The following is a 25,180-nucleotide window of genomic DNA, read 5'->3' as shown; positions in this document are numbered from 1 at the left end:
CTGCCAATTTAATTTGGGCCGAACGGTCTTGTAATAAGGTGGCCCATTTACTTTGTAAAAGAATGTATAGCGAGGCCGAAAACAATTTGTTCGAATTGGATTATCCGCCGGAAATCCACAATGCAGTAATTTGTGATGTTTCATAATTAATCTTAGTTGACATTTGTGGCCGTTTTTGTTTCAAAAAAAAAAATTAAGGCATGTTAAATTATAATGTTTTTTATTATTGAATTGCAATTTAATTAATTAAATTAAATTGAATCGAGAATGATATTCTGATTTGGATTTTGGGAAGAGACCAGGAACAAGGGTGTATCGATGGTTTTGGAGTGAAGTGGTGGCGAAGGAGTTGGGTGTTTATGGGGATGGATAGTGGTGGACATGGTTTGAAAAATTATAGCCTCCCCCTAATTACTCTTCCCTTCTTTACCCTGGTCCTGTACCTGTACCATATATAGTTTACGTATCTATTTCATGCGCCTTTTATTTATGTTTATGCCCTGTAAACTTTTTTTTTTATATTTTGATTTAATAATTAATAATACAATTAAAGTAATTTCATTATGGACAAAGACAGCTTGAATTGTTTTGTTTGAATAAATAATTGTTTTAGAAGAGTTGGTCTGTACATATTCAAAGGAACCAGAAGCTAAGAAGTTGGCTCCTACCTCTTGAGCTTTACTACCTTACATACATGATACATATGCAAATTTCTAGTCACATGGCGTCCACTGCTCAAAACTATATACAAAATTAAACCAATGGAGATCTCACTGGTTTGACTGACCTCTAATTCGATATTTAAATCATGAAGCTCATATATTATTGGGTACATATAAGTCTGAAAGTATTTAGTCCAATGCAAGAAAAACCAAGACCTTAAACCTTATTGCGAGCTACATATTCTATTTCTATAAATATGAGAACCTATTTCTTAACTAATGCATCAGAAGTTGGAAATTGCTGTCATTGGTTACCAATACATACTCGTATCCAAGACTTTCCGATCTTTGTATAAACTCCTCCATCTCGCTCTTCCCAACTTGAATTCCGACCAACACATTAGCTCCTGTTTCACCCTGTTGGATGAAATAAAATCAGGATTAATGTATTGTTCTAAAGCACAACCCATTAGAATTGAAAATTCTCAGCAAAGTTTTTCTTGGATGCTAACCTGACCGCGGTAATGGAACAAACTAATATTCCACCGTGGACTAAATGTGTCTAAGAACTTCATCAAAGCACCAGGCCTCTCCGGGAAAATAAATCGGCATAGAACCTCGTTTTCTACATTCAATCTGCCTCCCATCTGAAAGAGATGATTAAAAGAATTAACAAAGACAGCATATATACAATCATCACAAAGGAGGGAAATTTTGTTAAAATTAGTAATTACCAAATATCGCAAGTGATCTTTAACCAAATCACTTGCTGTAAGATTGTAGGTTCTAAGTTGAGAAGATTCCAGCCTCTGCTTCATTGCTTCAAGGTCAGAAACCATGTGAACGCCAACACTGCAAACACTCATGGAAGATAATATAATGCCCTCACTTCAGTTCACATATTTCAGACTACCAAATCATCTTGACTGGGACTGAATTTCTCAATAGAAAAAAATCAAAGAGATGGAAATGAAAAGACAAGTAACTTATTGAAGAAGGTAATGCAAGAATCTAAAACACTATTCCTCCAATAAGCAGTCCTTTTGGGGTGGGCAACTCTCCCAATACAAAAGAATTAGTAATTTCAGAATGATCCTATGTCAAGAACCCCTTAAAGTATTTTTAGTCTAAAGGCTATGTTATTTGAAAGGAAAGTAAACTACATTTAAGCCACTAAATAAGGAGAAGACATCAAAACTACAATTAAGTCATTAACCAGAGAAGATAGAGATGTGTTGAACTTGTAAAGCAAATCATCCCATCATTTTGGCCACAATCTTATCTATAGGATCAAGGGTTAAGTCAAACCCCATGTAAGACATATTAGCCAGCTTTTTTTCCCACATGCACGTAATCTTCTAAAATAGGTAAGTATAGGTGGTACTGTATTTATTCACCCTCTTGCAAATTTGCCTTGTCCTCAAGGCAGAAGGATGGAAACTGATCAGCAAGATTCCCAACTCACCTCCTCTATGAGTGATGAAGCCAAGTAATTCAAGCGTAGGATCTCCTGAGTTCCAAAACCAATGATATGCTATATATATTCTGATTCTACCATCAATTCCCAATCAGCATTGATGGGTAGAGGAGCGGGTGTTGTGACTTTGAAATCTTCTCTAGCAGGACAGAGAAGTGACACATAAAACATAGGATGGACTTTAGATGACGAAGGCAGCTGCAATTCGTGTCACTAGTGTTGTCAAGGGTGCAAGGCACATTCTAGGCACTAGAACCCTTAATTGTCTCAGGTGCAAAAAAAGCGGTAGCCTGAGTAGTGAAATATATACATGTCTGAGTTCTTGCAATTCTGTGTATATATAATATTTAAAGCTTAAGATATATAGTAAACTCTAAAGTCTAATCTAGTTTATCTGCATAACATGCAAATTTTTTATTGGTCAATATGTATGGTTTCCTTATGGTCGATTTTTGTTGTTGAATGGTCAAATATGAGAAGTATAAAGTTTGATATAATTCCCCTCTTAGTAGTAAAGGTATATCAATGAAAACAGTAAAAGATAAAACAAATTTAATCAGGTGTTTTTTATCCTTATTGCCTTACAGAAAAAAAAAAAAAGCTGTAGCCACAGATTGATAATCAAGGGTTGCAACAGGTTAGTTAGAGCAAGAGATTGATACTTGTTCTGCTAGTAAGCCAAGCAATTTTGAATAAAAATTCACATCCCAATTCAAGTTGTAGCCAGAAAAAATTGGTTGACACCTTTTAAGTGTTTTTAAGTAAACATCCCATCAGCAAATTGTGACACCAAATTTTATCTTTTATAGTGGGAGAATCAAGAATTACTAATCGAGATCTATAGAAGTGGTTGATCAGTCATTTGAAAGTTAGAATCTGCAGATGGGTCTTTAGTGAGTTGTTCCATGATTTGTTTAGCCTCAAAGAGCTTCTTGTAACTTGTGAAATCCATGGGAACTGCTAACTTGTGGAAATCAATGGGAACCATCATTGTTCATTAGTTGAAATTCTATAGTCGAGGAGAAACTTACAAGCTGCAATGATCAACCTTAACAAAAGAATGGGAATCCAAAAGAAAAAATGTGCCATTCCAGCACTAATAATTCTCGACCACAAGTATATTTAATCTAAGAAAAAGAAAGACGCTTACTGAAATAGGCAATTGGATGATCTTGTTGTAAAAGGATTACTCCAACACCAGCTATCGAAGCATCGCATTTAACATAAATGGCATTGAGAAATCAGGAAAACATAACACTACTACCATAGTTAATGCTTCCATCAGTTGGTTGGAGGCAACTTCTTTAGTAGGTGACCAGTGAAACAGTCTTTTTTTGTGAATCCAATAAAAAGGATGATCAATGATGCCATGGTTTTGCACAAATCATCCGTAGTAATCCGAAAGTCCCAAGAATTCTAAGTCCTTTCATATTTTGTGGGGTTGGTCATTGCATTACTACTCGGTTTTTTTCATGGATCAACAACCACGCCTTTCTAGGATACCACATGGCGTAAAAAACCAATTTGTATCGACCCAAATAAACACATCTTTTGAATTGGCAAAGAATGAGTTGATGGAAAGCAATTGCAAGGCAACATAGATGTGATCTTGGTGTTGCTGACTACTAGAACTATAAATCAAAATATCATAAGGAAAAAACTTGAAGAGGTATGGTAGAAACAAATCATTCATGGTAGCTCGGAAAGTGGCATTGGAGCGGCCAAAAAGCATAACAACAGATTGAAAGCGAAAAGCTATTTTGTAAATGTATGACGGGTGAATGCGAATTTGGTGATATGGTCTTAAATGAAAGCGAAAAGCTATTTTGTAAATGTATGACTGGTGAATGCGAATTTGGTGATATGGTCTTAGATTTGGGGTGTGACATTTGTCAAGGTGGGATGCAGATTCTAGGAATGTGAGTTCGATCGAATTGAGTGAAAAATTTTCAAGTTAATCGAGTTCACGACTCCTGTTTTATCGTCCTAACTCAATTTGAAATTTTTTCGAATCAATTCGAATGAAATAAAATTCGATTCGAGTCGAATCTAATCGAGTGAAATTGTTCGAGTTAAATTAAAAAAATTAAACATGTCAAATAAAAATATTGTTACAATATAACTAATTCCATATTAGAGCACATAAATTTGAAATCATATATATTTGAAAAATTTTCAAAACAAAATAAAAAATTTTACTTGAGTATCATAAATTTGAATCATTAATTATGTCCCAAAATTATTATTTAAAAAATTGAAATCTTAACTTTTTTATATTTTTAGAATTTTTAATTTTTATAATTTTTTAAAATATAAAATTTAAATTTTGAAAATTATTTTAAATTTTTTGTAACTTTTGGTGTAAGAGACCAATTTGCTTATTTTCAAAGTTGATAGGAACCAAAAGGATATTTACACCAATTTATTATTCAAATTGTGAAATTCAACTCAATTCAAACTCGACTTGAGTTATTCGAGTTTATTCGAATAATTCAAATAACTCGAATAACTCGATTCGATTAACTCGAAATTTGAAATTCTTTTCGATTTTTCGAATTGAATCGAATTTTGCTCACCCAGCAGATTCGATGAAAACTAGTGCAAACTCTTAAAGAAGAGATTGAATAGGAGATGAAGATTCAAAGGTGTTATCTAGCATCTTAGAAATTATGTTAGAAAGGGATGTTATTTGATTGGCTGGTTGAAACTCCTTGCAACTTATATGGTTCGCCATCAAGAAAATCATAAACATTTCATTCCTATTTGCCTGAACTGAGTTCAAAGATGCTAACCATTAAATCCCCAAAACCAAATTCTTGTCACCAATAAAGTTTGTTAGAAGTCTTGTGTGATAGGCTCGGCAATTGCACAAAATGATCTTTGCAAATTCAATTACACAACTAACGATTTCACCATCTCAATTTATACACTAAAAAGGAGGATTTGTTTGATTATGAAAACAATAGAAGAGACGAAGAGAAAATTGTTGGATTTCATCTCTATGGTGAGCCTATATATACAAGTTTACATAGTCTAAAAGTAGGAAAAAAGAAACAAGTCAAATCAAATCCTATACTAGAATTAGGTGTAATATCATATACATAATCTCTGCTTAAGAATTTGTAACACTCCCACTTAATCTAAAGCGTAGATGTTGATCATATCCAGCTTGTTACATAGGTAGCCAACTCAATTACCACTCAATACCTTTGTGAACAAATCAACAAGTTGTTCTCCTGACTTCACATAGCCAGTGAACAAGTGATAGTTGACCTTGATGCTTTGATTCTTTCATGATAGATTGATTTCGAGGCAATATGAAGAGCAACTTAATTATGGCACCAGAATTTTGCTAGTGATGTATGCTCCAATCCAATTTCAATTAACAGATGTTGAAGTTTGATTCTTTCATGATAGATTGATTTCAAGGCAATATGAACAGCAACTTAATTATGGTACCAAAGTTTTGCTAGTGATGTATGCTTCAATCCAATTTCAATTAACAGATGTTATATCCACATGACTTCACACGTAAATTGTGTCATAGCCTTATCTCTAGTTTCAACCTCAATAGAAATACAACATTCTACTTCTTACTCATTCATGATACTAAATTTCCACCAAAAATACTATTCAATAGTAGACCTTTTATCAATCATAGATTCAACAAAATCAACATCTGCAAAAACACTATTGAGTACACCCATGATTGTTGTATACTATGCCATGCCCTGGAGCTCCTCTCAACTAACATAAAATCCGCTCTAATCTTGCCCAATGCTTGATTATGTGGACATAAATTGTCTTATCATTACTTACGACAAATGCAATATCTAAACGAGTTACAATGAGGAAGTTTGATTTCTCAACTACCACCTTATATCTTTCAAGATAATTATCATCTTTTGTAAGATGCACATTAGGTATCGTTGGAGTACTGCAAGGTTTTGCTGCCAACTTTCAGGTATCTGTAAGTACATCAAGAATGTACTTCTCTAAAATAGAAAAATTCCCTTTTGCTCCTTGTGACTTCTACCCCCAATAAATACTTCAACTACCTAAAATCTTTCATGTAAAAATCGATATAGAAGAAAGATTTGATAGGAGAGATTCTTGCTACATCATCTCCTATAATGACGGTGTTATCAACATACACCACAAGAAGAATAATGCCAAGTATTGATTGTCTATAGAAGGCTAAGTAGTCACATTTGCTTTTTTTGAGCCAAAACTCTTGAACTACTTCGCTAAATTTGCCAAATCAAGGCCGAAGATTGACACAAAATACTGTGATGACCCACCTACAAATCCTTCAAAAACTAATTATCCCAGTGCCACTCAAATAGAGATGAAATTATAATTACCCAACAAATTGAACCAAACAGCAAGCAAATAGGCTCTAAGCAATGTGTAAACAGTAATGAAAAAAAACCCCAAAAACACCAAAAATCTTTTAGCATCACCTCCAATCGAACACCCAACCACTAGGTTTGAGTCAGGATTGTGTGTCAATGTCTACGCAAAAAACTGATGAACATGTGATGTCCCACGCGTCGGCATGTGAAGGAGGCTCGTGAAGCTTTTGCAGACACATGAGCATCATGCAGCCTTCAAGTCGCCAAATATTCCAAATAGTCTAAAAGAGGAACGAAATTTAAAGAAATCAAACCAAATTCTATCCTAGAATTAAGCCTAATATCATGTACATTATCATTGCTAAGAGTCTGCAACATATTAGAAGTGCAAGTTCTTCAACTATAGCATTAGAGATGAAATTTTGGGTTGAGCCACTGTCAGCCATTATGATAACTTCACAAAGTTCAATTTTCCTCAAAGCTTCAATGTAGCAATTGAAGAATTGCCCAAAATGGTAAGCAAGGGAATCTCAACCATGTCAACTGTGGCTGTCACACCTCGACATCTAGTATCTCATCAAAGTTTTCTTGGTCTTTTACAATCTCCATGAGAGAAAAACTTGTGGGTGTGCATCGATGTCTTGGTGCAATTTTCTCGTTATACCAAGAACAAAGACACTTGTTCAATCAATTTTGTTGTTTAGATCCAAAAAATTGTGCTTGCAAGGATTCAGCCGTAGCATGCATAATCTGAAAATTACCTCTGTAATTAGCAAGAACAATTGAGAGAGAAGTGTTATCCCAAGGTTGTAAAGCTTGCGTAAATGAGTTTTCGAGCTTTAGGTTGGTTCAAGTGGATATGGTCCAATCAAGCCTTTTGTTGCTACAATTTGGTATTAGCTTGTGTTGAAGTTAGTTTCCATGCAACACATGCAGCAACAATAGTGGCCATGTAGGTCATATGCAACAAAGAAGCAGCACATGAAGGCAGCAACTGGAGCTCGACAATGCTGTCCAAATTCAACTAGTTTTGTTTGATTAAGTTTATATTTTGTAACTTAGTTCTTATAGAACTTAGTTGGTAAACTTTTGATGTAATTTTTGATGATTGATTGACTAAAAATTCAACAATGTAACTTATGCAAGCTGATTAATAATTTCCAATGTATTAAGTGGTGTTAGGTAGTTGATTAGGTGAAAGTTTGTTTGATCTTCAAGTTGACTGGTATATGTAATGGCTTAATGCCTTATCTTTGAATGTTAATGAAAAATTCAGCTTGTTTTTTTATCCAAAATTCTCTCATTCTTTTCCACTTGCAAAACATTGTTCTGCTTTTGTTTCTTCCCCAAGCCACGAGGCTTGCTGTTCAAGCAAGGCTAAACCATCTTGCTTACTTCCCTTAGCACCAACAATTGGTATCTAGAGCCTTTGTCTTAGAGGACCTGTTGTAGCAAAACCTTAATTCGAATGGCTTCTTCAAGATTTTCTCCAGCAGCCCCACCAGCCTTCAATAGAGAAGATTTTCATATATGGCTGGTTAAGATGAAAACTTACCTGCAGGCCTTTGATCTGTGGGAAGTTAACACCGGTACTGAGCCAGCACCACTAAGGGCCAATCCCACGGTAGCTCAAATCAGACAACATGCTGATGAGAGGACCAAGAGGCACAAAGCCATGTCCTGTATTCAAAATTGTGTGTTAAATGTCATCTTCACCAGAATTATGGCCTGTGAAACTCCAAAACAGACCTGGGACTAGCTTAAGGAGGAATTTCAAGGCACAAAGAGGACAAGGCAACAGCAGCTATTAAATTTAAGAAGAGATTTTGAAAACTTGAAGATTAGGGAAGAAGAAACTATGAAGCAGTATGCAAATAGAATCATGGCAGTGGTTAATAGTATAAGGCTACTTGGTGAGCGCTTTGATGAGACAAGAATAGTGGAGAAAGTTCTCCCTACTTTGCCTGAGGGATATGAAACAAAGATATCCTCTTTAGAGGACTCAAGAGATCTTGCTAGTATCTCTTTGACCGAGCTGATTAACACCTATGCTCAGGAACAAAGAAGAGCTAGCAGGGCTGAAGACCATCAGGAATGTGCTTTTCAAGCCAAGGCCAGAGAGGCCTCGAGCACCAATACTCATAAAGGCAAAAAATTCTGGAAAAACAGGCCTAAGCCTGATGCTGCAAGAATCAGTGACCAACCCTGCAAACATTGCAAGAGGTCTGGTCATCTAGAGGAGAGATGCTGGTTTAGACCAGATGCTGTATGCCAATACTGCAAGAAGAGAGGGCATGTTGAAAGGGTCTGCAAGAACAAAGGCAGGCCTAAACAAGCTCACTCACAACAAAAAAGTGAAGTGGTTCGGGTAGCTGAAGATAGCAGTGACTATGAAGAGGAAGTCTTTGTTGTGTCTTGCTTGGCTGGTAAAAGAAGTGCTCAAAAGGCTGGTTATTGGACAGTGGCTGCACTAACCACATGTCATCAGATGCATATTTGTTCAAAACCTTAGGCAGAAACTGCAAAACTAAAGTCGAGGTTGGAAATGGTCAGTTCATAAAGGCTGAAGGAAAGGGGGATGTGTTGATATGCACTCCCACAGGCAACAAAGTCATCTCGAATGCGCTTTTAGTGCCTAAAATTGACAGAAATCTTCTCAGCATAGCTCAACTGCTTGAGAAAGGCTACTCAATTATGTTCAAGGGAAAGTAGTGTCAGATTACTGATCTAAGTGGATCAAGTCTCATGACAGTCACCATGACTGAAAAATGCTTTGAGGTTCATTGGCCAAGTGACTCAAAGTCAGCTTACACAGCCTCTGCTGATGATTCCAAGCTTTGGCATCAAAGACTTGGACATGCCAACTTTAGATCGATGGCTCAAATGGTCAGTGAAGGCTTGGCTGAAAATTTCACCAACTCAGTGAAGAATGATGAAGTTTATGAAGTATGTCAGTTAAGAAAACAAGCAAGACTGCCATTTCCTACAAACACAACCTAGAGAGCCACAGAAAGACTACAGCTGGTGCACACTAATGTGTGTGGCCCAATGAAGACTGAATCACTCAAAAAAAACAAGTACTTCATTCTTTTCATTGATGATTGTATTAGATATTGCTGGATTTTCTTCATAAAACACAAGTCAGAGGTAGCTCAAGTGTTTATGAAGTTCAAAGTTGCAGCTGAAACAGATACAGGATGCAAATTGAAGTCTGTAAGATCAGACGATGGAATTGAGTACACCTCAGCTCAGTTTGAAGTCATCTGCAATGATGCTGGTATCAAACACAAGATAACTAATGTCTATACTCCTCAACAAAATGGAGTCAGTGAAAGAAAAAACAGAAGCTTGATGGATATGGCCAGGTGTCTGTTGTTTGAAAAGAAACTGACCAAAACCATGTGGGCTGAGGCAGTAAACACTGCTGTTTACCTTCAGAATAGACTTTCAACCAAGGCACTTGCTTACAAGACACCTTTTGAAGCTTGGTTTGGATTCAAGCAATCATTGGCTCATCTAAAAACCTTTGGTTGCTTGTGTTATGCACAAATACTAGCAGTAAAGAGAGATAAGCTGTCAAAAAGGGCTCAGCCAGGTATCCTAGTAGGCTATAGTTCAGTCAAAAAGAGTTACAGAATCTTGGATCCCTTAACAAATAAGATTCAAGTAAGCAGAGATGTGATCTTTGATGAAAAGGCATACTGGAATTGGGAGAAAAATGAGCCAGAAGCTATTTCAGAAAAATTAATGTCTAATCAGACTGAACTTGAGCAACTTAGTCCTCAAATGGACATTGATGATGTGCCTGTCAGGGGCACAAGACTCTTGGATGAAATTTATGAGAGGGCACAAGTTGCCACTGTTGAACCAAGTTGCTTTGAAGAAGCTGAAGCTGATGAAGGCTGGAAGCAAGCTGTGGTTGATGAGATCAACATTATTCAGAAGAATCAAACTTGGGAGCTGGTTGAAAAGCCTGCTGATAAGAAGACAATTGGAGTAAAATGGGTCTATCAAGCAAAACAGAATGTTGATGGCAGTCTGAACAAGCTGAAAATCAGGCTTGTTGTCAAAGGTTTCAGCCAAAGGTATGGCCTAGACTACATGGAGACTTTCGTACCAGTAGCCAGGCTTGACACAGTCAGGATGATAATTGCTCTGGCTGCTCAAAATCTGCGGAACATTCATCAACTAGATGTGAAGTCAGAATTTCTCAATGGCTTCCTGGAAGAAGAGATTTACATCGAGCAGCCTCAAGGATTTGTTGTATCTTGCAAGGAACACTTTGTGTACAGGCTCAAAAAGGCTTTATATGGCTTGAAGCAAGCACCTAGAGCCTGGTATGCTCGAATTGACTCTTACCTGCTCAGTATGAAATTCGAGAGAAGTGTTAGTGAACCAACACTATATGTCAAGAAGAATCAAGCTAAAACACAGCTCATCTTATCCCTCTATGTTGATGATCTCTTCGTGACAGGAGGAGACAAAAGTATGCTGTTTGACTTAAAAGATAAAATGATGATGTTTGAAATGTCTGATCTAGGCAAAATGAATTACTTCCTTGGAATGGAGGTGAAACAAACTGAAAAAGACCGTAAGCCAATAAGTACACCAATGGCTGTTGGTATGAGGCTATCGAGACAAGGAACTGGTGAGACAGATTGTGAAACAATGTACAAAAGCCTCATTGGTAGCCTGCTATATTTAACAGCAACCAGACCCGATATTATGTTTGTTGTTAGTGTACTATCAAGATTCATGAATTGTTGTAATGATCAACATTTTCAAGCTGCTAAAAGAGTCCTGAGGTATATCAAAGGGACAATTGGCCATGGTGTGTTGTTCAAAAAGGTTGAAAGCATGAAGCTAACAGGCTATGTTGACAGTGACTGGGCTGGTTCATGTGATGATATGAAGAGCACATCTAGATATGCTTTTAGCTTTGGATTAGGCATGTTTTGCTGGAGCTCTAAGAAGAAAAATCTTGTGGCAAGTCAACAGCAGAAGCTGAATATGTTGTTACTGCAGCTGCTGTGAATCAAGCCATATGACTTAGAAAAATTCTAGCTGACTTAAACCAAAATCAAAAGGGAGCAACAGAGATTTACTGTGACAACAAATCTGCTGTTGCAATTGCAAAGAATCCCATTTTCCATGGTAAAACGAAACACTTCAACATCAAGCTGCATGTTATAAGGGATATGGAACAAGCTCATGAAATCGAGCTGGTTCATTGCAATTCAGAGGAGCAAGTTGCAGACATTTTCACCAAAGCACTCAATGTGTCAAGGTTTTTAAAACTGAGGAAGCAACTACGTGTTACAAGCATGGAAACTAAGGAGGAGTGTTGAAGTTAGTTTCCATGCAACACATGCAACAATAATGGTGGCCATGTAGGTCACATGCAGCAAAAAAGCAGCACATGAAGGCAGAACTGAAGCTCGACAATGCTGTCCAAATTCAACTAGTTTTGTTTGATTAAGTTTATACTTTGTAACTTAGTTCTTATAGAACTTAGTTGGTAAACTTTTGATGTAATTTTTTATGATTGATTGACTGAAAATTCAGCAATGTAACTTATGCAAGCTGATTAACAATTTTCAATGTATTAAGTGGTGTTAGGTAGTTGATTAGGTGAAAGTTTGTTTGATCTTCAAGTTGACTGGTATATGTAATGGCTTAATGCCTTATCTTTGAATGTTAATGAAAAATTCAGCTTGTTTTTTTATCCAAAATTCTCTCATTCTTTTCCACTTGCAAAACATTGTTCTGCTTTTGTTTCTTCCCCAAGCCATAAGGCTTGCTGTTCAAGCAAGGCTAAACCATCTTGCTTACTGCCCTTAGTACCAACAGCTTGGCCTCAAATAGAATGGCCAAATTCATGTCTTTGTAGGCATTTTTCAGCTACTGGATCCTAACATCAACCTTTAGCTCCTCTTTAGGCTATTCAAAAGCACGCCTAGAAGGCAATGATCGGCCCAATTTCACTAGCAAAGATCTTTTGGAGAATTCTTATCTATATTTTCAGAGAGATCTTATTTGTCATATACTACAAAGATGTTCATCAAGATTTTAGAACTTTGACCGACCATAGTTTTCTTGCAATGCCTTCAAAAGCTCCTCCTAGTATAGTCAAGTTTGCTCCTAGTTGATCTAAGAAAATAAGTCGAGAACATCACCTTTGAGATGTATAAAGGTAATGCCAACTTTAGTTCCTCCAATCACTATCAGTCATTGTCTTTCTATTATTTGCAAAAGGGATCCCATTGCTAGAGCATTGAATACTGCTAATTCTCTAATTTAAAAGCGGTGATTGTTGGGCAATGGAATAAAAATTTGAATTGGTTGGTGGATTAGAGTTTGGGTTGGATGGATCATTTTGGAGATAAGATAATCCAGTGTTAACCATGATGGTCATTTTGCTATGAAACCAAAATGATAAGGATTGAATTTCTCAATAGAGATAATCAACAAAGAGATAGAAAAGAAAAGCTATAACGACCCGAAAGTCAGTGGTATTAGAAAATGTGGCTTTAAAACCTTGTTTTTGTAAATCAGAACCTTAAATATTATTATTAAATATCTTACAGAGTATTAATAGAAGTGAATTAATTTTCGGTCAAGAAAATTCATGGAATTAGTGCTTAATTTTAATGTAGGAACTAAATCGCGAAGTGTTAAAATTTCAATTGTTATTAACTATTAATGTAGAACATGAATAAGGGACTTTTGAAGCAATTAGATCAATGAATCATTAGTAGTGGACGTAATGAAGCATTAAAAATATATATATTGGATAATATAATATTAAATTAAATTAAATAAAACATAAGAAATAAAACACATTTACATTAGTGGAGAGTAAGAGAAAAACAACTTTGCTATTCACTTTCCAAAAATTCAAAGCTTAGGAGAAAGGAAGAAGACGCATGGCTAAGTTTTTCAAGGTTTCAAACTCTAATTTGGTTAGTACAATTGAGTTTTTTTCTTGTAAATATTATGTTTTCGGAATCCCAATAATCCAAGCTAGCTGACCTATGTCATAATTTTCAATACTGTTAAAGATTGTGAATATTACCATTGTTAGATAGTTGAAACTTTTAGTAATATTTTAATAAATTTTAAGTTTAGTATAAAAAAATGACTAAATTGTAAAGTCAATTGATGATGTGTAATAGGGACTAAAATACATAACTTGTGATGTAATTGAGAAATAGGAAGCCCTATAGGGACTCTAGTGAATTCGATATTAGATTTGGGGGTTAAATGTGAAAATTATGTTAGTTCCGATTTAGGAGACTAAATCGAATAAAATGAAAAAATTACATAAATTAGCAATTGAATGTGAAAATGATATGTATTTATGTTAATTTGTAACTAAGGTTGACCTGAAATCCTCAAAACGGAAAGAAAAAGATAAAGTCATAGACAAATAGCTCGAAGTTTACGATTTGTATTTCTATAAAACTTTCCCAATTGCTGCATTTATGAATTGCATTGCATGGTAATAACACAAGGTAAGCTAGAAATGATAGAACGAGCTGAATTAAATCAATTCGATTTAATTTTCTTAATCGGGACTAAATTGAATAAATTTGAAAATCTGATATATTGTTATAATTGTACAATTAAAGTTTATTTGTGATGAGTTGTGCTGAAACATATGTAATTTGATGATCGGTTGATGAAATTATGTTGTGAAATTGAGAAATTGATTATTATAAATTGAAATAATGATGATTAGTGGATATCAAATTATAGATTCAAAATGTAAAATTTGACTATATAACGAGTTATATATTATGACATGTAGGTAGTCATGTTAATTTGCACTTGAACTCGCTTTTGTTGATTCATGCATTACTTGATTTATATTATGATTTAAAATTCTGATATAGAAACACCACTGAGTTATACTCAGCGTACAAATTTATTTTTCGTGTGCAGGTTAGGAATATTCCGGAGTATGATATGATCATTTTGGGTCTTGACATGTACCTAAGAAGTCTTTTGGTTATTATGACCATTTTGCATATTGTTGGCATTTTGGTATATATGATGATAATAGTTATGTTGTTGATGTTTTGATATGTTGCTTGAGTTATATGCCTAATGTTCTAATGGTTGAGAAAATATCATGTTATGTGATGTGTTTTAGTTGATGCTTGAAAATAGTATGATGGATGGTATGCTTAGGTTATGCCTTAGAGATGAATTGGTAAGTTTGATGTTTATACCTATGCTCTGCTTGAAAAGATTTGGTAGTACAAGTACTTAGGTTATAAGGGTAATATGAAAGAAAATGTGAAATGGTTGAATGCATACATGTTTGGCTAGTTTTGAATTGTTGGTTTAGGTGTCAATTATGGCATATTTGATTAGGCACTTAAGTTGATTGATTTAATTGATGTTTTTGGCATGAATTTGGGGTTTTTAAATTGGCTGAAGTATGATAAATTTGGTTGCTTGTGTCATGAGTAAAGTAGGGATTTTAAGCTTGCATTGAAAGGTATTTCCATATATACACGGCCTAAGACATGGTTGTGTGCCATACACAGGCTTATGGCACGACCGTGTGGTCTAGAAATTTTTAGGTGATTTTGATGCACATGGACACAGTTTATTACACGGTCCAATGACACGGCCATGTGACCCATCTCACACGGGTTAGCTCATGCACACAGTTAGGGAACATGACTGTGTGTCCCCTGTTTGCAAAATTTTCCCACCTTTTTTATTTAATTTTAAAATGATCATTATAGTTGTTTGCTTAGTTTTAATCTTCCGTAAGCTCGATATTAACTTGAAATTGATTGATATAGATGATATACTCGTTCGTATGAGATAAATTGATATCTTTTTTAGATTTTTGATCTATAAATTGTTTGTAAATGTTTGATATTTTTTATAGCACCTTACTGCTCGGGTCCAATATACCGGGTAAAGGGTGTTACAAAAGTTAAGTAATTTTTTGAAAAAGAAAATGATATAGAAAAGATTTGCTTTGATACCAAAATGATAAAGATTGGGTTTCTCAATAGAGATAATCAATAGAGAAGGACCTTGAGCATTATTTTTTCAATAAGCAGTTTGTATAGAGTGGACGGCTATCCCAATACAAATTAACTAGTAATTTCAGGATGGTCCTAAGTCTAGAACCCCTTGGTGTATTCAACCTAACCTAAGGGATTATGTTATTTGCAAGGAAAGAAAACTACAGTTAAGCCACTAAATGAGAAGATACTAAAACTACAATTAAGCCATTAACTAAGGATAAGATGAGATATGTGTTGCCCTAGTAGAGTGAATCATCCCATTATTTCGACTACAATCTCCTCTACGGGATCAAAGATTAAGTCAAACTCCATGTAAGACATACAAACCTGCCTTTTCCCAGATGCATGTGATCTTCTAAAACAGGAAAGTATAGATAGCAACGTATCACATCCTTCAACTATTAAAATGCAAAAGCACATCAAAAGAAAAATAACATACAAACGCATGATCTTTTTTATCTTGTCATCAAAAACTGCTAACTAACCTGTACAAAACGACAGCCGCTTTATCAGAACTACATCTATATTTGAACTCGGTGATATTCATTGGTCCCACCTGTCAATCCCAATAGTTAATGGGTTATCAGATACTGTTATTTAGTAACACAAATGAAGAAAGTGGAAAATTTATAGAAAAGTTAAAAGATATTAACTTGCAAGGAAATACCAGTTCACAAAATTGTTTAAAGCTTCCAGGCTTCTCTGCCAAAATGGTTGCAAGAACTGCCTCTTGTTTTCTACCCACATTAGCCAGTTCGGTAACCACTCTAAGCTTATCAAAATTCATGTTCGCGCCACTAGTTATAGCTACAATGTTCTTTCCTTTCAAACCATAATATTTGCAATATGCTTCAGCTCCTGCAAGAGCTAAGGCACCTGCTGGTTCTAGAATGCTCCTCTTCTCTTCAAACATGTCCTGCAACACAAGCACTATAGCAGTCAATCCTAACCATTCAAACAATCTGTGTGACAATTAATTGAGTACATCAGTCATCCAATGAAAACCAATCATATTAGTCATAACGAACAAAGAAAATAGAAACAAGGAGAGAAAAACATCATAAGGGCTTCTAACATCTAGAAGATTGCGAATAAATAATTTAGAGAAAAAATTGTATCCCAAAAAGGAAAATAGCTCATCAGAAAACTGCATCTAAAATTGAATAATTTCACATTAAACATGCAAAATACGAGGAAACTAACCAGAACCAAGTTACCTTAATATGAAGAACCAAAGGCAAATCCTAATTCGTAAAATACAACATCTAGAATCTAAATAAAACCAAAGGTACACCACATTTAAACTTAAAGCCTGACACTTTGTTTCAAATTAAGATTTTATGAAATGAGGTCAACATTTCAGTGTGTGGGGCCAAGCATAGAAAAAGGTCAATAGTAAACATTGAATCTAATTGATAATTTTCATAACATCTCTGTAGCTTAACCTTGGATTAATCAGTTTTTTTCCATCCTTATCCATTTTCAAGTATAAGCAAAATAAAGTTTGAGAAACTGAAGATGTAAAAATTGATTATCGTTTTGTATTTTAACAATTGGGATGAAAAAATATATATTTATCAGCCAAAGCAAATCAATGCAAATTTTTAACAACTGGGATGAAAATATATATATTTATCAGCCAAAGCAAATCAATGCAAATTTAGGAACATGAAAATCATACCTTTATAGAGGCACAAATAGCATCACGGCTTACAAGAACAACACCATCGACCAATTCTCTACATAGACAGAAGGTTTCTTCACCAACTTCCTTAACAGCTACTCCATCAGCAAATCCTCCAACCTTGTCCAACATCACTCTTTCACCATGATGCAACGACAATGCCATTGCATTTGCATCAGAAGGCTCCACTCCAATAACCTTCACCTGAATATTAAGACACCAGAAAGTAATGTGGATGAATTATGTCATGCAACAACGAACAAGCTCAGTCATACAATTTCAAACAAAAATAAATAGAGAGAGAGAGAGAGAAAACAAAACCGCAAATTGCCTAAAACATTTCGTTTCTAAATCATTTCATGAAAAACACACTAATTGAAGCAATCTACAAGGTAACAAATTTTCACTTCCAAAAAAAGGGGGGGGGGGGAATAACCCTAAAAGTGAATTTCCAACAATATAACATAAGTTTCAATCAAGGCTGTAACAGGTGTGCTGGATGCAGGCCTCTTGTAAGATCATAAATGAAAAGAAAAAAGAAGTTAGAGCTGAAAATACATAAGAAAACCTTCGACTTTCATCTAGTGTATTAAGAGATTCTCAATGTACCATGATCATGAGTTCAACATATGAAGAATTTAAGTCCACTCTAGTTTTTTCTACAAATGCATATAATCATATTGGTAGTCCTATAGTTATCTGAGTTTGAACAAGACCAAGTTCTGAATATAATTTATTAATCAAAGGCGCTATGTATCAAATTAAAATTAGGCAACGCAAAAAGTATAAAGTAGCGTTAGAAAGCCTTGCTCGCCTATTAACTTCTAAAGACTGGAAAATGAGGCATGCTTCTAAGTCTTAAACTATTCTAATTTATCTATGTCTGTAAGGTGAAATTGTCATCAATACATAACATTCAATTGAAAACTTTCCTAAGTCAGCTTCTATGAAGACCTTAAGCATCTGACCAGGGACGCCTATTATGATATGTCAACATAATTGCCAAGGTCAGATCAAGTTATCTAGCAATTAGCAACAAACTAAATTCCCAACTTTAACAAAAACCAAATGAAATTTCAAGTCTTGAAATATATATGATGATTCAAGGCTCGAGAGTAATAAAAAAGGAAAGAAACTGAATACATGAAGTGGCAAGCGCTTGTCATCTACAAAGAATGAAAGAACTCCAAGCTCCCACGCAACATTATGCAATAGTAATGTTTACAATAAGAAACCACATACCTCTGGGGAAACCCTCTTTACATAAGCAGCAATGCCAGCTATGAGCCCACCGCCACCAACAGGAACAAAGATTGCATGCAATGGGCCTTGCATTTGGCGCACAATCTCCATTCCAACAGTACCTTGTCCCATGATAACGTCTGGATGATCAAAAGGGGGTATAAAGGTACGACTTTCCTCTTTAGCCCGCTTTTTAGCATATGCTTGTGCCTCATCATAAGAATCTCCAACGAGAACAACAGTTGCACCCAACCTCTCAACAGATTGCCACTGCAAAAAAAGAAACCCACCATTCAAATTAAAAAATCCTACAGACGGCATAATTGATACAAGAAACTTCACAAAGAAATACCTTAATTTCAGGAGTTGTAACAGGCATAGCGATAACAGCATTGCAACCAAGCTTCTTGGCAGCCAATGCAACCCCTTGGGCATGATTTCCTGCTGATGAGCAAATAACCCCTTTTTCTAACTGCTCCTTCGTAAGCTTAGCCATCATATTATAAGCTCCACGAAGCTTAAAAGAGAATACCTGAAAATACCGAACATCAAACAAGTAAGCACTTGATCAGAATATGGAAAATAAGGAACTGCAAGAAAACAAGTAAGGTACTCAGGTCTCTATTTCAAATACGATGAACTAGAAAGTAAAGTGTTTCCATTTTGGCAAGTTATTAACATACTCCACGATAGAACTAAAATTCAACTACAAAAATGTGAATGCTTACTCATAACACTAAGTATCTGAGGGCACATAAATTAAAAACAGAAAGCGCTAATCCAAGCTGAAATAAAGACTCCGCTAAGGTTTAAATAAGTAAAAGCAAAATCATAGAATATAAGATGTCCCAATCTCCCAACACCACCACCATTAATCATAGAAACAAATTTCATTATAAATGAAAAACCAAAAGCCATAAAGACAAAGAAGTCTATCACATTTCAATAAATGTAATGCAGAACAAAAAACTACAACTTCAAAAAGAGTGCAAAATTTAAAAGAAAAAGGAACGTTGGAATCATTAAATAATGCACAAAAAGGTTCCATTTTTTAAAAACGGAAAGTTTTCTTACCGGCTGCAAATCTTCTCTCTTGAGCCAAACTTGATTACCCAATCGTTCAGACAACTTAGTCGCCAATTGTAACGGCGACTCTATCGCCACATCATAAACTTTGGACGACAATATATTCGTTAAGTATTCCATCGCAGTCTTCACGTCGCCTTTTCCTTCGTCCACTGAACGTTCTGGAACCGCACCTAAGTACCCTGAGGGATATTGCAGGGAATTGGCAGACACCCTCGGCCGATCGGAAGGCGCCACCACGAAACCTTGCGACGGAGACGAAGCGACAGTGTCTTCGCTAGAAGTAAGGGTCGGGGAAGAGACCTCAGCCGTCGGTTTTGACACAGAGACTCTGATCCGATGGGCGATACATTTCTTTGTAAAGTGTGGCCCAATGAATGATGTACGTAGCACCGTCTCTGTACGGTGGAGTAGCGTCGGTTGAGGTGGCGCGAGGCGGAGACCCTCCATCAGTTCCTTTTTCTATGTAATAAAACCGTGATGTGTTTGTGAGGCGTTGAGGCGGCTTTGCCCTTTGGAGGGATTTTGTACCTTTTATAGGCTGAAAGAAGAATATTGGAGTGGGGTGTTCTCTTCCGTTTTGGCGCAATTTTAGAGTTGAAGAAACCAAGCCTATAAAATAACGCCACGTAGTCTCGGTGACGAAAGGCTGTCACTTTATGGGACGAGGTTTCGCTTCACCGCGGGTGACCTCTAAATGAAACATTAAACCAGAGACGGGCTACGTGGAAACAAATATGGAGTTAGCTTTAGATGTGAGTAAAACTCGATTCGACTCGAAAAAATTGAAAAAAAATCGAATCGAGTTATTCGAATCAACTCGAATTTTTTTTTCGAATTTCGAGTTCGAATCGAGTTAAATTTTCAAATTCGAATAACTCGAATAATTTGAATAATTCGAATATCAAATTATAATATTTTACATTTTTACCCCAAACTCCTAAATCTTTTTACTTTTCCCTCAAAACTTTTACTCCTTCCCACTTTCCCCCCAAAACTTTTACTCCCCTCCCCTCCCAACCCCCCAATCTACTCAAAATCCATTTCCTACCAAAATTTTACTCTCCCATTTATTTTTCTCAAAATTTTACTCCCAAAAACTCTCAAAACCTTTTATTTTCTCCCAAAATTTTTACTCCCTCCCACTTTTCCTCTAAAACTTTTATTCCCTTCTCATCTCACCTCCCATCCACCCCAAACCCTCCCCCTCCAATTTTTTTTTAATATTTTTCCTCCAAAATTTTACTCCCCTATTTACTTTCCCTTAAACTTTTATTCTCCAAAACTTTTATTTTCCCCTAAACTTTTACTTCTCACCTTTACCCTCAAATAAAAATCAAAATTATTCAAAAAATTCACTAAACATAAATAGTAATAATTTTATTTATATCTACTATTTATATTATTAAATTAAATTTCACATTTTATATTATTTATATTATTTATATTATTGAATTGTTTAGTCATATTGAATATTTATATTAAAATTGAATTATTAATTATGCCATAAAATATTCGTGTTAAAATTTTATATTGGTATCAATTTCACATTTTATTTTTAAAATAACTTTTATTAAAAATAATATTTTTACATTTAATATATTTTTAATTCCAAAATACATAGTGACAAGAATCAAGATAATTGAAACAACTAAGCAAGCAAAAAAGCTAACCAATATATAAAAAATTAATAAATAAATTATGAGGTGATGAAAGTTAATAAAAAAATTGATTAAGGTGGACAAATTTTATTATGATGGGTGACAGTGGTTACAATGACCCAAAATTATTTTTTAAAATTTAACTCGAACAAATATATTCGATTCGAATTCCATCTCACTCGACTCGATTCGAGAAAACTTCAAATAAAGTTAGGATGATAAAATGAGATTCGAAAACTCGATTAATTCGAAAATTTTCGATTCGATTCAATTCGATTCGATCGAATGCTCACCCCTAGTTAGCTTCATCTTATTTTAGGTAAGCTTTGAACTTGTTTTATTAGGTCAGCTTTGAAGTAATTTGCTGTTGGAATTTCCATATTTGGGTTTTTATTTTAACAAAAAAGTTAAATTAACCAACACAATTCTGTTAATTTTATTTTAGATCATGTGATCGGTTTGAATATATATGTAATAAGTTTGTATATTTGTGTGATGCATAAATTAACTATATTTATCAATATAATTATTTAAAAAATGAAAATTTAATCTTATCAAAAAATTAATAATACAGATTATTAGTATATAAAATATATGTTTTATTTTGAAGATTGAAAATATTATATTAAAATAATTATAATAAATAAAGATGTCAATTGTTAAAATAAAACAAAAATTTAGGATTTGAAATATTATAGTAAATAGGATTGTTAATGTTTTATTATAAAATTTTATACTAATAAATAAATTAATTTATGAAAAAATATAATTGATAGTAACAAAAAGAATTTTATTATAAAAATAATAAAAATAAGATTAATTTTAAAAAGACTTATAAATTGTAATAAATGAATAATAATTAAGTTATATTTAAAGTAAATTATCTACTATAATTTTAAAAAGTAAAAGAGTAATTTATCTAAAGTGAAAATAAATTATAATTTAAGCTATTTAATTTAAAAATAAATATTAAAATATAAATATTCTTACAATAAAGTTTATTCTTTTAATTTTTTTATTTTTTCCAAGTGATTTGGCATTTGATAATTCATGACACGAACTTAATTAAATATTCTAAGTTAGTAAAAGGTATAAATAATTAAAATTTCAATTTATTCATATTTTTAAGTTGGTGCCTACCATTTTATGAACCAATTTAAGTTGGTGATCATATTTTGAACAATAAATAAATGAATAAAATTAATCTTGTTGGAAAAAAATCCGATTTGAGAACGGTTTTTTGCATAGTAGAAATTTAAAATTTTGAAAATCAATTTGGTTTGTGATATTTATAGCAATAAACCTTAGACCGAAATCGTACATGTGTTTTCGGATATGCGGATCCTTATTTTTTTTACTTTCAACCAAACGATCTTCTTCGCTATTCTCATTGATTTGTCATAATTTAATATGGCAAATTAGGCTTTCCTCATATACTTGAGGAGCTTGTTTTCAAGTACAGTAGTGTCATTTACCTAGTTTTTTTTAGTTTTTAGGTTTTTGATTTAATAAGTGAAATTATCTCTTTTTACTTATTTTGAGACCCAATCGTGTCATTTAATAATTGGCCAACCATGTCATTGGGTGCCCTAAAATTCATTTGAGTGTTGTAGGTTTAGGGTCAAAGGTTTGAAATCACGCGAAAACTTCACCAAGGCAAGGGTATCACGATGTCAGGGCTCTGGAATAGCGATACCTTCACCAATCCCGGGACCAAGGCATTTGTAACACCTCTTACCTGGTCCAGTCGTCGAACCTGAGTAATGAGGTGCTACGAACAAATAAAAAACACTTACAAGCAAATTATAATTTAAAATCTCAATTAATTATCGAGCATCAACCATTTATCGAGCTTATAAAAGGTTAAAACTAGGTAGGCAATTAATAGGGATTAAATTGAAACAAATTTAAAAAGGAAGGAAAAATCTGCATACATGGGTTACTCGGCCGTGTCCCCTGGCCATGCACGAAAGCTTAGCCCGTGTGTGAATACTCACAAGGCCGTGTCACTAAAACCGTGTACAAGAGTCGAACCCGTGTAAGATAGGCTACACGGTCGTGTGCATGGGTCACACGGCCTTGCGGATGGGTCACACAGCCTTGTGGATAGGTCACACGGCCATGGGTGCAAACCGTTAACTCTTTGTGGTCGTGTGCAACAAAAAAAAAAACCAAAACTCACAAGCCACACGACCATGTACTAGGCCGTGTGTACTTGGAAATGCCTTACATAACAAGCTTAAAATCCCTACTTCACTTATGATACAAGCAACCAACTATATCATACTTCAACTAATTCAAAAAAGAAAAAAAACAACACCAAATTCATGCTAAAAACATCATTTAAATCAATTAACCTACTGCCTAATCAATATGCCCTAAATGGCACCTTCATCAACAATTCAAAACTAGCCAAACATGTAAGCAAACAACCATTCAACCATTTTACATTTGATTTCATATTAGCTTTATAACCTAAATACTTGTACTCCTACATCTTTTCAAGCAAAGCATAAGTATAAGCTTGGAACTTACCAATTCCTTGCTAAGGCATAATCTAATCATACCATCCATCAACCCAAATCCAAGCATCAACCAAGACACAATGACTAGCATGTTACTTTCTCATCCATGAAGACATTATGCATAAAACCATAATAACCTATCAAGTTATCAATAAAATGACCATTGCCATCACATTTATACATATTTATATGTAGTCTTAAAGGATAACAAGATACAAATGGTCATTATAAGCATAAAACAACCTAGGTACATTCCAAGACCAAAAAGAACAATTCACCAACACTTGAGTTCGAGATTGCCGCTGGATGCTAGATCAATAATTGATTCTTTAAGTACCTAACCTGCGCACGAAAAACAAATCGTACGCTGAGTAAAACTCAGTAGTATTTCTATAATCTAAATATTAAATATAATATGATACATACTAATGCTTAAGTTAAATGTAATGAACAATATGCACAATTTCCCATGTACTTTCACATTTTCATAGCTTTAATTTCTAACCCAAATCAAAACATTAACATGGATCATCACCCTTTCAACTCAAATTCATTAAAAAAGCAACAATAATGTATCATTTCATCACAAGATTTATTGTATACAATCAAAAGTTCATATTCAACTTTATTTTAATTCATTTCACAAGTTGTAATCTCAGTTTCCACTTTCCTTTTTCCTATTAACATGACTCAAATGAATAGGCAAATCCAACCAATACAACAAGTTGGCACTCAGTGCTTGACGAATAAATTCGTAATAATGAAATGTGCCATGTGCTAGCCGATAAAATGGACAATAAATATGCCTAGCACTAGTCGGTATAACCAACAAATGGGGTGCCCAGCACTCCCCGACACATAGTCGTAAAGCCCTGAACTCTTCCTATCCTATGGCATGCCAATTATACCCGACCCTGCATGAACAGTTAATAGGGTAATCTTTGCTAATTTTGGCAGCCATCTCAACCTATAAATACCCCATTGGCTGCTCACTTCAAACACATCTGAACTCTTCTCATCTCTTCTTTTCTCTCTCATTTTTCTCTCTTCATTTCCCTTCGATTATTCCTCATTCCCTTGCCGATTTCCCCTCTTGAAAAAGAGTCATTCATCCACCATTTGGAGCATCATTCAAGTGTTTGTAGAAGCCTTGGTTTGACAAGAATAAGCGGAGATGGAGGAGTGAAGCAAACTAGTCAAGTCACGGAGAGAACACTGAATTTGATTATTGTTCCCTATCCTTTTAATTTTGTTGTTGTTATGATGAACATGCCTATGAATATTTATGATGTTGAAATGTTTAATTTAATTAATCTAACACAATTATGCCATCTTGATTAAAATCATCTTTTGAAATCGTGCATTGAAACTTTTATTTTATTTTTATTTATCTTACTTAGTTAAAATCCTAGTTTTTAATCACCTCTTCAAATCA

The 25,180-nt window shown here is 34.5% G+C and overlaps 1 protein-coding gene across 1 annotated transcript; it reads right to left on the bottom strand.

Moving 5' to 3' along the window:
- Nucleotides 1-575: 575 nt before the first annotated feature.
- LOC105767661 (threonine dehydratase biosynthetic, chloroplastic) lies at nucleotides 576-20,079 on the bottom strand. Its single transcript, XM_012587231.2, has 9 exons — nucleotides 19,548-20,079; nucleotides 18,826-19,005; nucleotides 18,474-18,743; nucleotides 17,229-17,435; nucleotides 16,215-16,463; nucleotides 16,033-16,103; nucleotides 1,397-1,514; nucleotides 1,175-1,309; nucleotides 576-1,079 (listed from the first exon to the last, which is right to left on the bottom strand). The coding sequence occupies exons 1-9, from the start codon at nucleotides 20,007-20,009 to the stop codon at nucleotides 939-941; spliced, it is 1,833 nt and encodes a 610-aa protein (XP_012442685.2). The 5' UTR covers nucleotides 20,010-20,079; the 3' UTR covers nucleotides 576-938.
- Nucleotides 20,080-25,180: the final 5,101 nt, after the last annotated feature.

This window comes from Gossypium raimondii, chromosome 4 (genome assembly GCF_025698545.1).
Source record: "Gossypium raimondii isolate GPD5lz chromosome 4, ASM2569854v1, whole genome shotgun sequence".
Classification (NCBI taxonomy): domain Eukaryota; kingdom Viridiplantae; phylum Streptophyta; class Magnoliopsida; order Malvales; family Malvaceae; genus Gossypium; species Gossypium raimondii.
This window is presented reverse-complemented; position numbering and strand designations above follow the sequence as displayed.